The 15,466-nt window shown below is 36.1% G+C and overlaps 1 protein-coding gene across 2 annotated transcripts in view; it reads right to left on the minus strand.

The window, feature by feature from the left end:
* The window catches only part of LOC114505343 (constitutive coactivator of PPAR-gamma-like protein 2), a 264,300-nt gene that overhangs the window by 119,719 nt on the left and 129,115 nt on the right, over positions 1-15,466 (minus strand). The window contains exons 18-22 of one of the 2 annotated variants that reach the window (XM_036016503.1): positions 12,760-12,991; positions 12,229-12,359; positions 11,079-11,701; positions 8,620-8,834; positions 942-1,144 (exon numbers count right to left, since the gene is read on the minus strand). In XM_036016503.1, the coding sequence (XP_035872396.1) occupies positions 942-1,144; positions 8,620-8,834; positions 11,079-11,701; positions 12,229-12,359; positions 12,760-12,991 (1,404 nt within the window). The remainder of the gene's footprint in view (positions 1-941; positions 1,145-8,619; positions 8,835-11,078; positions 11,702-12,228; positions 12,360-12,759; positions 12,992-15,466) is intronic. The other variant, XM_036016501.1, reaches the window with a different exon arrangement.

The following is a 15,466-nucleotide window of genomic DNA, read 5'->3' on the forward strand; positions in this document are numbered from 1 at the left end:
TAATGATGGTACAGATTCGAAGCCCTGATTCGCATTTTAATAGATTTACAAATTGTGAAAAAATGATCCTTAATTTAAAACTTCAAATACAGAAAAGTACAAATTAAATAAGGTCCATATCCCACCATCCAGCATACTGTTAATGGCTTTTCCTATTCCTATGGACATACACATATATCTAATATAGGCAATTATATACAAATACCACACACACACACACACACACACACACACACACACACACACACATTCTGCGAGACTCTGTTATCTCCACTCCACAATTCACTGTGGACATTTTTCTGCATTTCAAATGCATGTATACCTGGATAAGGCCATATGCAATTAAGTAGGCATTGTGTCCATAAACTTAAAATGTCTTTTAAAACATTCCAGCTTAGAGAGCATTAAAATTGTTTTTCATACTGAATAAGGTAGCTTATTGGTTCTAAGAATGCTGATGTGTACCATAAGGTAGCTTCTTCTGAAAACCCAAACTCTTCTTTTACCATAGGATGGAATTAACTAACCATCACTCCAGATGCTTTCTTTTTTGATATTTGACTTTTTTAGATATATAGTCTAAAACAGGGGTCAGCAAGCTAAACCCTTCCACCTCTTTTGCAAATTGAATTTTGATGGAACGAAGCCACACGTATTATTTATGTATCGTCTATGGCTGCTTTTGTACTACAATGTGATTGAGTAGTTGCAACCCCAAAGCTTGAACATAATTACTGACAACTTCCCAGAAAAAGTCTGCTAACCCCTGGCCTAAAAGATAATTTGTTTAAAGATATAGTAAATCTAGACAAGGGAAAAAATCAATATGCTGTCAAGTCACATCACTCTATCAATAGTAACTGTAACCTTATGCCTAAGCGAATCAATTTTTATGATTTTTAATTCTTATAAATAAAGAGGATCGGGTATAAACAACTTACTTCATGTACCTTGTTCCAGTTATCTGCCTCTAATTTGTGTTGACTCTGCTTAAGTTGGTTTAAACTTGGCTTAATAAGAGAATTTCCTACTGTTTCCTTTGTCCAGTCATCCACCAGTTTGTGTAAGTCATCTGTGAACATCCCTTTTTTACTAGCTGAAGATTGCTGGCATGATGTTGTATTACTCTCCACACATAGTGGATCTATAGGAAAAAAACAGGGAAACCATGAAAAGGAATTAAAAGTGATGAATAAATAATCTTCCTTGGACAGCAATGCAACTGACAGGATAACCAGACATTCTAGTTTAACTTGGTGAAGCTCTGGTTTAAGGCTGTTGTCCTAGATAAGTTAATTACTAATGGTACTACTTTCACTCTCAAAAGTTTCCTCGTGTTTGGATGGCAGGTTATATGGTCACCTCAGGTATAAATCAAATATAATAAAATAGTAGCTCTTAAAAATTAGCATCAACCCTACTCTTTTCATCAGTTTGCTAAAATAGATACTTAGAAGAGTTTTTAAAAATCTCATGATGTTAAAAGTAGAAAGAACCTTAGAAATCTAACACAAACCATTTGTTTTAGAATGGGAAAATGAGGCCCAGAAAAACTGACTTTTCAGTAGACCTTACTGACTTGCAATAAGCTTCAGAAAACTAGAATTTCATTTAATTTTTTAACTGATACTTCTGTTTGTTATGGATAAAAAAATGTGTATCTAGATGACAGAAACAAGCATGCAGATAGTTTACAAGCTTCATGGGATTGGGAGGACAAGATGTCCAAAAAGTTGAAAGAAATAAATTACAGGTATCTCCATCAGTGAAAAAGTTTTAAATCTGAACATCACACTAAGTCTTGAAATTATTTAGTCCTTATTAACCAATGTCACTCCAATGAATTCAATAAAAAGAAAAAAATACTATAGTACTATTATACAAGCTTACTAAATCATTCATATAGAAAAGATTCATGAAGTTCCAATTCCTCTGACTGACTGCAAGCCAAAACTTACAGTCTAAAATAAATACTAGGAAATAAAGTTGTGAAATTTAGGCACAATAACATTTCCAGGGATTTATTTTAAAAAGCATGTGAAAATTTCTTGTATATTATGGTACATTTTTTAATTGTGAAAAATACAGAAAATGCAAAAGATAATGCAAGAAACCCCCATATTAACACTTTCAAAGTACTTTTCTTTATCTAATTTAAAACTCAACAGTTTGTGATATAGGCTCAGCAAGCATACCTGTTTTGTTTCTTTTCTTTTTTTTTCCTTTTTTTTTTTTTTTTTTTTGACGGGAAGATGAGGATCCGGCGATCCAGCAGGTAAAAAGCTAGGGTTATATACGGGGGTTAAAACCCAGGTATTCTCACTGTTAAGACAGGGTGCTATCCATTGTACCATGTCAACCTATCCAATAAACTGGGAAATGGGTGTGGAAATTGCTTAATAAGGAAGAACATGATTATCTCAATAATTCCTTATATATAGTCTGTAATTCTCTATGAACCCTGCAATACTGAAAGCTTAGATTCTAGGAGATTAAATATTAAATTTAAATAATAGTAAAAACTGCTTAAGAAGAGTTTAATGAATTAATTGGAACATAGTCACATATACAAAAGAGTTTTATAAAAATAATGTTTAAAAATAATGTTTACTAATTTAGGGAAACCATGATGTTCCAAAATGACATACCAATCTTGTTGGAATTCCTACTTTTCTGAGGCTTAAAACCCGAAGACACACTAATCAGCCTATACTAAAAATATCACTTTTTCCCCTGGCTGGTGTGGCTCGGTGGATTAAGTGCCAGACTGCAAACCAAAAGCTCACAGGTTCGATTCCCAGTCAGGGCACATGCCTGGGTTGTGGAGCAGGCTGCCAGTAGGGGGCATGCGAGAGGCAACCACACATTGATGTTTTTCTCCCTGTCTTCTCCCTCCCTTCCCCTCTGTTTAAAAATAAATAAAATATTTTTTTAAATATATTTTATTGATTATGCTATTACAGTTGTCCCATATCCCCCTTCTCTCCCCTCCACCCTGTACCCCCTCCCACCCACATTTCCCCCTTTAGTTCATGTCCATGTGTCATATTTATGAGTTCTTTAGTTTCTACATTTCCCGTACTATTCTTGCCCTCCCCCATCTATTTAAAAATAAATAAAATCTTTAAAAAAGACCAATGTATTTGAAAAACATCGCTTTTTCCTGTTATATCTCAGCACATTCATTTAATTCTCTGCCAACTTCAGTGAGGGAACAAATGGCACAGCAATGTTGAGAAGACTTGTGGAGCTACAGCCTTTACGTTGTATTCTTACCCTGGAAAAATGTCAGTGGGTAGGAGTAAAAAGAAAACAGCCAGAAAAATATATACACATTAGTGCCAGCATTTTTTGCCCACCTAGGTTTTCTTAAGAAGTATTTTTGTGCTTATTTCCTTCGGGTACTAAAACATTTGTTGCATAGAACTAAGTTTGAGTGTCATTTATTTAAGTACACCATGAACAAGGTACCTAACCAAGCTCATCAGTAAAATGTGGGTAAAACCAGAATATCCCTTACCAGTTTGTTATGAGGATTAAAATGGGTTAATGTGCATAGTGTTATCTTGGGACTCCTCACTCCCGAGATTTCCCACTCAAAAACATTTTAAAACATTTTACTCATTTATTTTTAGAGAAAGGGGGAGGGAGAGGGAGGGGGGGAGAGGGAGGGAGAGAGAGGGAGACAGAGAGAGAGGGAGACAGAGAGAGAGGGAGAGGGAGAGGGAGAGGGAGAGAGAAACATCAATGTGTGGTTGCCTTTCAAGTGCCCCCTACTGGGGACCTGGCCTGAAACCCAGGCATGTGCCCTGACTGGGAATCAATCTGGCAGCCCTTTAGTTCACAGGCTAGCACTCAATCCACTGAGCCACGCCAGCCAGGACCCACATCAATTTTTATATACCACTAATAGATGTGGGACCAGCCTGTTCTGTGTCTCCGCCCCTCTTACCAGTCAGGATGGATGTCATTTCTTTAATTCCACAGTTGTCCGACTTCCATTAAACCTGATTTCTAAGGGCTCTGAGTGATGGCTGTTATACCATTTAGTTGCAATTTTGATGTGGTTGTGTGAGGAGGCAAGTCATGTTTACCTATGCCGCTATCTTGACTGGAAGTTATTTCAAATATCCCAGTTTTTATGGATTTGTCATTTAACCTCTTTGGCTCTATTTTCTCACCTGATTTAGCCTGTTTCAAAACACTGCCATAGTAGAAAGCAAGCTGCCTCCAGTTCCTGCTGCTCCCAAATTTATTTTTAAGAATGGGGGGGACCTACTGTAAACCCTCCATTTCACTGAAGTGATATAATCCTTTCTCCCAAAATAACTCTTGCATTTTACCATTTCATGCTTTTATATCATACATTTCTATTAACAATACTCTTCCCACTCCATCAATTTTAATGCTGTCTATCCATTTATCCTTCAAGACCAAGTCAAATCCTACCTCTTGTAAGAAGTAGTCTCAGATCACTATTACCCCTAACGATCTTCCATTGCCTCCTCTCAACCCACTGCAAACACAACTTGTGGTATTGGGAGGCAATGCAGAATAACAGTAAAAAAAGCCAAGGTTTTGGATTCAGGCATACATGGATTCCCTCTCTTATGAACCCAGTTCTTAGGGAAGTTGCTTAACCTCACTAACTTTAGTCTCCTTGCTTACAAGAGACAGGAACTAAGTTCTACTTACCTTAGAGTTGTTCAGAGAATGAATTTATATAATGTTACTATGTTTCAGGATCCCCCAAACCAGACACAGATTCATGAATTCAGTAGAAGATCTCACAGGTCTTAGCATATAGTTGTATCCACAGCTAAATTTATTATAAAATAAGGATACACGACAGGATTGGCAGGGGAAAAAGACATGGAAATATAGAGAAATTCATGCATAGATTTCTTTATGCTCTCTTCCTGTTGTGAAGGGGAACACTTGAGCACACTCCTTTCTCATAGAAACAAAAAAATGCAGGAACATAATGTACAAGGGCCAGGGAAGCCCATTAGACACTCAGTGCCTAAGGTTTTTATTGTCAATTAGTCATTTAGTCACCTTCCAACTAGCATGTTCCAAAATTCCAGACTCTACAAAGGAAAGCAGGTGTTCAGCATAAATCACATTATTTGTACCAACAATCTAGGCAAAGTGAACTACATTAATCAGCTAGGAAAGAGAGGGAAACCAAGTTCATACACATCAGCCTAGGGAAAACTTTTTGAAAGCAAAACTTTCTAAAGATAGCAGTCTTTGTGCCTGCTATGTTCTCTTTTCTGCACAGCTTACCATAATGCTCATGTTTTAAAGTAAGTACACACCCACATTGTAGATACCATAACACTGCAATACCATGCATCAGTTAACATTTGTCACAGATCAGGCATTAATTGTGGGCAGGGGAAGGATGGGTGTGGATCTCTCTATGTATGTTAAGACAGTGCTTCTTTAAAAATTTTTTTTAATCCTCATTCCAAGACATGTTTATTGATTGGAGAGAGAGAAAGAGAGAAAGATAGACATCAATGTGAGAGAGAAATATTGATCACTTGCCCCCTGTATGCTCCCTGACAAGATATCGAACCTGCAAACTAGGTATGTACCCTGGTTGAAGATCAAACCCATGAATTTTTGGTGTATGGGAAGCCAACTCCAACCACTGAGACACCCTGGAGGGCAAGGAAGTGCTTCCTAACATGTGTTCTGGGCAGGTCATGGTGAGTAGTCACACACCAGGCCTGTAACTTCTTTAGTGAAATGTTTTCAAGCAGTCCCTATCCATTATTCTTGTACATCTAGGTTAACACAGCTTTGAAATGTCAGAAATAATACCACTTCAAGGCATAACCACCCTGAAAGACAGCACATAATTTTAACTATCCTGTGATCCAATCACTGCCTTGCTTTCTCCCACTTTCACATAATTTTCCTTATGTTCCCCCCTTAATTTCAAATGTATAAAAGGAACTAAAAAAAATGTTGTTCTCTGGAGAATTTTGGATCTTGCTTCTCAGAAACTGTCGTCAGTTTGGACTCAAGCTTTTATTAAAATTCTTTATGTGTTTCGACATTTCTTACATCAATACTACATATATAATTAAATTGATGAAAGTCAATGTTTTTAGATATGGAATTTTTAGAATGAGAAATTAGAAAAGAGTAAACTTAAAGCAAGTAGGAGGAAGTAAATAATAAAGATTGGAATGAAAATAAATGAAATAGAGAAGAGAAAAGCAATATAGAATCAATGAAACCAAAAGTTGATTCTTTGAGAAGATCAACAAAATTGACAAACCTTTACCTACACTGACCAAGAAAAAAAGGGAGAGAAGACTCACATTACTAAACTCAAAAAAGAACGGAGGGAAAATATTAGAAATGTTACACAAGTAAAAAGGATGATAAGCATATTATGAACAACTATATGCCAATGAATTAGATAACTTAGATGAAAAAGTCAGATTTCTATGTAATCGCAAACAAGGAAAGAGAAAATCTTAATAGACCTTTAACAAGCAAAGAGACTGAATTAACATTTTTTAAATTTCCAACATATAACACCAAGACCCAGATGGCTTTAGCATTTAATTCTACCAAACATTTAAGAAAGAATTAACACCAACACTTTAGAAATCCTTCTGAAAAACAGGATGCAAAAAGGGGCAAAAGATATGTATAGGTACTTCAACAAAAAAGTACATGAATTGCCAATAAGCTCAAGAAAAAGATGTTTGACATCACTAACCACTAGGGAAATAAAAATTAAACCCATGAAGTTATACCACACACACCTAGTAGAGTGGCTAAAATAAAGAATACCAGCCCTGACCGGTGTGGCCCTGTTGATTGGGCACCATCCTGCAAAGCAAAAGGTCGCCAGTTCAATTCCTGTTCAGGACACATGCCTGGGTAGTGGGTTTAGTTCCTGTTCAGGATGCGTACTAGAGGTGATTGATAGATATTTCTCCTTGTCTCTTTCCCTCTCTAAATTAAATTAAATTAATTTAATTTAAATTTAAGTAAAATAAAACAACTGAAACTAAAAAGAAAAACAGCAAATTAAGCAAACAACTAGAACAGGAACAGAATCACAGAAATGGAGATCACATGGAGGGTTATCAGTGGGGAGGGGGAAGATGGTGAAAAAGGTACAGGGAGTAAGAAACATAAATGGTAGGTACAAAATACACAGGGGGAGGTTAAGAATAGTATAGGAAATGGAGAAGCCAAAGAACTTATATGTATGATCCATGGACATGAACTTAGGTAAGGGGGAATGCCAGTAGGAAGGGGTGTGCAGGTCAGAGGGGAATAAAGGGTAGAAAAAAAAATGGGACAACTGTAATAGAATCATCAGTAACATATACTTAAAAATAAATTACACAATTAAAAAAATAAAATATAATACACAAGTCATTTGGGAAGAAAATAGAATAAAGTATAGCAATCCACTATAGAGCATTAGTTTGAACATCCACATGCTTTTGCTATTAAACCTCCAAAGGTGCCCTCCATGTAAGTCTGTTTTTCAGATCAATCTTTTTATGGATTATCAAAGCAGACTTCCCATTTTTGAGTTCTGTGTTCATTTTCTACTGTTGCTGTAAGCAATTATCACAGATTACTTGCTTAAAGCAACTCAAATTTTTAATTTTTATTATAATTCTGTAGGTTACAAGTCTGACATGGGTCTTACTGTGCTACAATCAAGGTGTTGGCAGGGCTGCACTATCCTTCTGGGAGCTTTAGCGGTCTCTTTCCAGGTCTTTTCTACATTCTAGGGGCTGCCTACATTTCTCGGTTTGTGGCCCTCTTCCTCCATCTTCAAAACCAGCAGTGTTCCATCTCTGTGACACTGCTTCCCACCTCACATCTTTTCCCTGACACTCCCTTCTGTCTCCCTCTTCTACTTTAAAAGATGCTTGTGATAAACCAGAAAAATCTCCCCATTTCAAATGCCATTGATTAGCACTGTTAATCCCATCTATAACCTCAATTCCCCTTTGCCACATACATGAACAGTCACAGGTTCCAGGGATCTACACATAGATATCTTTGGGGGGGACAATTATTCTGCCTATCACAAATTCTGTTGAAATCTTATATATATATATATATATCTATCTTTATAGTTAACCTTCAACCCCCACCTTGACTTTGCACATGTAACCAAGAAATTCTTTATTAGTTAAGCAGAGACTAATCTTTTTGTAAAAACCCCAAAAGTATGTTTTCTAATATTCTCATAAAATAAATAATAAAGATCTTAGACTATATTTTTAAGATCATCTTTGTTAGCAACAAACTCCTCAACAAACTCTAAGTGTTAGACCAAAAGCTCCCACTGACTGCTAAAATTTCAAAACTATTCTGGCAACTGAAAATTGGGCCTTCAGGTGTTTATTACCCACGTAAAAGCATGAAACACACTTACCGCTCTCCAAAATCTCTCATCTACCCTCACCATTATTTCATAAAAGAATTACACCAAAAAAGATAGAAAAGGATCTCAGAACATATACATCTTTAAATCAGCTTAATAAAAATATATTATTATTTTTCTAATTTTTATCATCTTTCTCCATTTAAAAAAAAAAATCACCTTTAAAATAGATTTACCTGTAGCAACTGCACCACTGTCCACATGGGTCAACGACTGGGGGCGACTTCGAAGTTTGCTTTTGAAAGATCTTGGTCTACGTGGTGGTGACACAGGTGGAAGAGCAATCTCTGATGAAGGGATTTTGCTATTTTTGATTGCCCGAAGGCGATCATAGAGCTCCTGCAACTCCTTATTCTGCTGGGTTTGAAGATTTACCACCTCCTGAATATGTCTGAATAAAAATGATGCAGAAATCTTTTTAATGGTACCGGTAACACACAGGTGAGATAAAAATGCCACCCCAGTACAAGTGAAATTTAACAAGGAATTTGGGTTAAGAATGTGGACATACAGAATTTTTTTCACAATTTTAAAATGGAAATGTCTTCTTAAGCATACCATTACATTAGTCAGACAGGAAGAGAAAAGGTCAACAAATTGACAGGAAAAAATTTCTAAAACCTCAATATAGTGAAAGACAGTAAAACAAAATTTAAAGTCACATAGCACTGATAATATTAGCCTTTTCTTTATTATATGATGCAGGTGTAAACATGAAGTATTTGCACTATATAGCAAGGGGATAATATTTGGAATTACATATACTTCCTTAAAATCAGTAAGAAAAAAAAAACCTTATAGAAAGAGGTGAAAGAATATGAAAAGGAGCCCTGGCTGGCATAGCTCAGTGGATTGAGCTTGGGCTGCAAACTAAAGCATCGCAGGTTCGATTTCCAATCAGGGCACATGCCTGAGTTGCAGGCCATGGCCCCCTACAACCGCACACTGATGTTTCTCTCCCTCTCCCGCTCCCTTCCCTCTCTAAAAATAAATTAATAAAATCTTTAAAAAAATAAAAAAAATATATGAAAAGGTGACTCCAAAGAAAATGAAATACCAATAGTCAATAAATATGAGCTGATGTACAACCTTAATTAGGAGAATACAATTTGAAAAATTAATTTGTCTGATTGTAATAAATCTGAAAGGATCAATAATATCCAGTCCAATACTGTAAAGAAGTGGAAAATAGGCACTTTCATATATTTTGGTTTTGTGTGCAGAATGGTATAATAGCATTTGACGACAATTTTAGTAATATTTATCATTTTAAAGTATACACATCTTTAACCCAGCAATTCTACTTGTAGGTATTAATACTATAAAAATACTTGCAGAAATATGTAAAAAATAAGGATTTTCACTTCAACATTGTTTACACAAGCAAAACAGGGGATAAAACGGAAATGTCTATTAAGAAGAGATTGAACAAACTTTAAATGGCTACATGCAATTTCAGTGTATGAAACAAAGATTATTTGTGCAAATATGAATATATATACATGACAATGTTAAGTCAAAAAACTGTAGGATAACATGTATATTATAATCTCACTTTTGTCAAAAGTAAAAACTATGTATTTGTAAATGCATAGAAAAACGACAGGCAATATACAGAAACCAAACAGTTCATTGTGGTTGCCTCTCAGAAATCAGATTAGGACATGAGAAATAGGAGATTATTTTTTGTGTTTTCTTAACTGTTGCGATTTTATGATTTATAATTAAAAATATATATATATGGTCTTTGTCCCTGTTCCTGGCACACAGCTCCTAAAACCTTTGTAATTTCCTGAGTGATAAGAGCAATAGGAGAATCTTGTTATATTATTTGATCTTTTGTCCTCAAATAACTATGGCTGCTGAAATAGCTCTAGAGTGATAAAGATGAAAGGAGTGTCTTGTTATTTATAACAAGAGATGATTCACAACCTCACATTGGAGTCTAGGTCAATGAGTGACTTTTGGAAAAGCCTCTAAGCATGTAGGCTGGTTGCCAGGTGAACCATCCAAGTGATTACAGGGTGGGAATTTTCAGCCCCTTCCCCTCCACCTCTGTTAAAGGCAGAGGCTGGAGATTGGATTAATCACCAATGGACAATGATTTAATCAACCATATCTATAAAGATGAAGCCTCCATAAAATTTCCTGAATTATGGGGTTCAGAGAGCTTCCAGGTTGGTGAACACTGAGGAAGTGGTGGGTGAGTGGCACTCATGAGAGGGCAAGGAAGTTCCATGCCCCTTCCCTTATACCTTGCCATCGGGCTGTTGAGTTGTATCCTCTTATAATAATTAACCCATAAATCTACTAAGTAAACTGGTTTCCTGCATTCTATAAGCCATTCTAGCAAATTTATCAAACTGAGGAAAGATTTGTGGGAACCTCCAATTTATAACAGGCTAGTCAGAAGCATACTTAATATTATCTGGGCTTGTGATTGGCATCTAAGGGGTGACAGTATTGTGGCACTGAGTTCATTACCTGTTGGATCTGATGCTATCTCGGTAGTTTTGAATCAGAAAAGTTTTTAGTCATTAAAATGTCACCAGTCCTAAATTAGCAAACAATCTAACACCTAGTTCTATAAAACCTGGGGCAACTAGACAGGTGACAAAAGAGAGAGTGTTCTTACTTTTCTCGTAATCTTTGAAGCTCCACCTTTAAGTCCTCATCCTCTATTTCTGATTCATCATCACTGCTCATTGGGGAAGATGGCGAATAGAAAAGTGAGCTCTGTCTTTGAGCGTAGGCTTTTTCTTCATGGAGTGGTAAGCACTGATTACTCTCTGGACAAGGCTTTGCTACTGAGCTCCCTCTGCCAGCAAGAGAGGCTGAAAATTCACTATCAGAGCTAGGTTGTTTCCCAACAGTAAGTCTTTCTTTCTCTTTAGGCAAATGATCAGACCCAGACGGCATGCTACTTCCTGTGGCTGAATTTTCTTCCAATTCCTTTTCAGGGGTTATTGAAGAGACATCACTCTCACAAGCTGTGCTGAAAGATGAGAAGTTGTCACTTTGTTTAGGAATTCCTTTATCTTCCTTAATTGTTTCATGAAGGGTTTGTAACTTCTGAGGAGAAAATAAAGTTTGTGGATTGTGTGTGGCAGGTTCCATTTCAACCAGCTGAACCTTTGCTGTTTCAGTAGAGGGTAGAGCTTCTTCACTAGAATGGCTTGTCATTTCAGTGAAGGCTGGTCTGTGTTCTATTCCAAAAGATGCCACTTTCACTGGCTGCTGCTGAGGAACTGTAATCACCTGAGATACAAAAAGGAAAAAGTGGCTGGCTCCACCTAACTAAAGAGTAAACCCACAAAAAAAATTCAATATCAATATATGGCACAGAAAAGTGGATGCTCTGCTTATGATATGCACATATAGATAATAACAAAACTAAACTCCTATCTTACTCCCCATATTCAAAGGCTTTTAATTGATCTTGGGTAAAGACAGCTGGCTTCCTGCTGCTCAAATAAAAGTATACAATTAAAAGAAATTCTATAATTAAAGATGCCAAGATTCTAAAAGACATGAAATTGGATTTCTAAAAAAGATGACCCAACCTCCCACAGAAAGTTAATGATGCATTTCTGTGTTCTCTTAGAGCTACTAAAATCCCGATTTCTTTACACACCTTTATTGAGTGGCTTCAAAAGGTGAGGGGATGAAAATTAAATATGATAATGGTCTACATTTAAAGTAAGTATCATCTACAGACCAATGTATTTACTGCTGTTACTTGTTATAATGCCCTTGTAGATAAGGAGTCAACTAAAAATACAAACCTGGAACCGACCCCGCTGGAATGATCCACTCACTGCTTTACATCTACTCAAAGCCCTAGTATCAGCTGTGGACTCTCCTGTCAGAGGAATGGGTTCAGGAGCAACTGCTGACCTCATATCTTCTGTTTCCACTGCAAGTTTTGCAAAATTATAAGCAGAAAAGAGAAAATTGTTTAAGACTAAATTTGTTGACATTACCAAAAATGAAAAGTAGAAAACACTCAACTCCGGCTAGACAATTAAAAACTGTTAATGTAATAAGCAACATTGTAGAAGTCCCTAACTCTAAATCACACATGGCAAGACTTATCCCAAGACACAGCATCTATATGAAATGAATAACTATAAAAACAAATTATTTATAAAAGGAAAAATAAAAGTGGCAATGACATTAATGGGATGTGTCACATACATGGGCTATGTGGAAAAAGTGACAACATTGGTGTATGAACAAAAAAACCCAAAAAACAGAACAGAAGTAAATGAAAAATGATGTTACCTAGTCTATGTCCCTGACTGTAAGCACACTACCTTGACGGACTTTTGATCTCTTGAAAAAGCTGGTTGACTGCCGTAGCCTGTATGCCCAGCTTTTTAATTTTCGAGTCCAGGATTTCTTGCTAATAGGATTTTTGAGACTAGGACAAGTAAAGCTTAGGCCAAAATATCCACCTCCTGTCTGCAGACGAATGGCTCCACCTCTTGACACATCAGCAGGATAGGTCTCTGGGTCCCCTGGAGGTGAAGCATCTGAGGACGTCTCCTAATGGGGACAAAAAGAGAAAAATGAAAATAATAATAAATTAGGTAAGGTGGAGCAGTTGTTTAGACCATTGTAGTTTCTTATATGGACTAATCAGTAATTAAAAATAAAATGCCATGTAATATTTGCATTATAGTACAATTTCAGACTGAACCTAAAGTATTCAACATATAGGAATTAACCCTTCCCCTTACTTTAAAAATATTATTTAGACTTCAGATAAATAAAAGGACAGAATATTAACCTCCTGCCCTAGAATATTTTTCGTATAGCAAATTTGAAAACTGAAAATTGAAATTCAAATTATTTTCTTCATATGCACCAATTTTTCTAAAACAGGTTACTGAAACCCTATACTCAAACTGAAAACTTTTATTTCTGCTTGTTATTCAAAAGAGTTAAAGATGTTTGACATAAATGATAACATAGGAAAACCAGATACTAGACATTTAGATGTACAGGGAAATATAACCAAATCAAGTTTCTTTCTTTATGTAAACACACAGAAATTTACAAAGGATCTCAAAATTATTTCAAATTCATGCTCTAAAAAATATTAATATCAGGCCACAGTTGGCAATAAAATCATACTTCCCTCTTTTTTTCTTCTTCGGAGAGCCCCCCCACTTTAGACCCTAGGTGTTGTGTCCCTGCCACTCACCAGGCTCTGGGATTGAACAGTGACCATTACACATCCATAGGCATCCTTCATGTGTCTCACTGAACTTTTTCAAAATTGGTTTTCCTCATAGTTTCTAGTCCTGCACTGAATAATTATAAACAGTAATGTGGGATCCTTTAAAAAGTGTTTACTGTCCTAGCTGGGGTAACTCAGTGAATTAAGTGAAGGCCTGTGAACCAAAGGATTGCTGGTTCAATTCCCAGTCTGGGCACATGCTTGGGTTCTGGGCCAGGTCCCCCATTGGGGGCATGTGAGAGGCAACCACACGATGTTTCTCTACCTCTCTTTCTTTAGCCCTTCTCCTCTCTCTAAAAATAAATAAATGAAATCTTTTTTTAAAAGAGTATTTAAAAGCCAAAGAATGGGATTTAGCATTTCTGAGGGAAGATAGTCTAAGCAACACTAAGTATACTGCAATCTTAAATAAGAACTATTAACACTTAGAGTAGATCAGCAGTTATTGAAAATATAATTCTGAACAATCAGTTTTTATCTTCCAAAGTCCTATTTTGGAATAGTAATAATACTATCATCATAAACAGGAAAAATGTTCTCAATAATATTATAATTTAGGAAGTATAACATTGGTCCCACTGAAATTATAGAAAAGATTTTTCGTAAGTAATAACAGGATCAATAAACTAAATACAAGTGATAGCATCCTTTACCAATTCAAACCCATAGACATGACAGGAAAAAGAGATGCAGACATATTCGTATATAATTAGATCAGGAAAAAAGAGCCCATGATATACATATACAGGAACTATTTCAAAATGCCATAGTTCGAATGGCAGATATGGGCAGCAAGAGAGGGTCCTGGCCAACCAAAAGGATCAGTGGTTGGCTAGAATGCTTATGAAGTTTTATATGATCTGTCTCCTATTTGCTTTTAAAACATCATCTCCTAACATCTTCCTATATACTGGCCTTATTTGTGTTCCTTGAATACGTCTCCAACTGTGAATGTCACCACCAAATAAATGCAAGTCCTTCCTTGACCACCATATATAAAGTTACCCCCTAGTCTTTCTATCATAGATCTTTACTTCAATTACTTTTTATTTTTAGGTTCTATCTTCCCCTACACCCCAGAATGTGAGCTCCACAAAAACAGATCTGGACTTATTCACTGCCTAATAGATACTCACTGAGTGGAAGAGTGAACTGCTTGGGTACTAAAGAAGGAACAAACAGGAAGGTGTGGTCCTTCCCTTCCTACCTCCACAGCAAACAAAACACAGGAGAGGTATCTGCTCCCAAATAAGAGTAATAAGAGGAAAATGTTTGTGGCCAAGAGAAAGGTCAGCAACATAGGGAGGAGACAACTTCCAGGAGGAAGGGGAAGCTCTTCTAACTTTGAAGACTACTGAGCCACCCTCCAGGAAGCATTACAGACAAGGTATAATCCAGTGCCAGGAACAATGTCACATGCCTTTCTTGAAATTACTGGAGGAAGGGTACATTAATTATGTATATTATTTACAGAATGACAAACAAGAAATCTTAAGGAGGAAAAAGAAGAGTATGAAAGTAAGAATCACCAAACACTTATAATAAGAAAATAACATTCATAACATAAAGTAATACTTTAATATCTTCAAGAGATGTGTGAGTATACAATAGCCATAAGAAACAGAATGAAGTACAGTTACTAGAAATTACAAACATAATTGTTGACACAAAAAACTTGATGAAGAGGATATTGGAAACAACTTTTAAAAATGAGAAATTCTTTCACTACAGAAACCAAAAGGGACAAAAATGGAAAGCATTATATGAAAAATTAATGG

This window comes from Phyllostomus discolor, chromosome X (assembly GCF_004126475.2).
Source record: "Phyllostomus discolor isolate MPI-MPIP mPhyDis1 chromosome X, mPhyDis1.pri.v3, whole genome shotgun sequence".
NCBI classification, from domain to species: Eukaryota; Metazoa; Chordata; class Mammalia; order Chiroptera; family Phyllostomidae; genus Phyllostomus; species Phyllostomus discolor.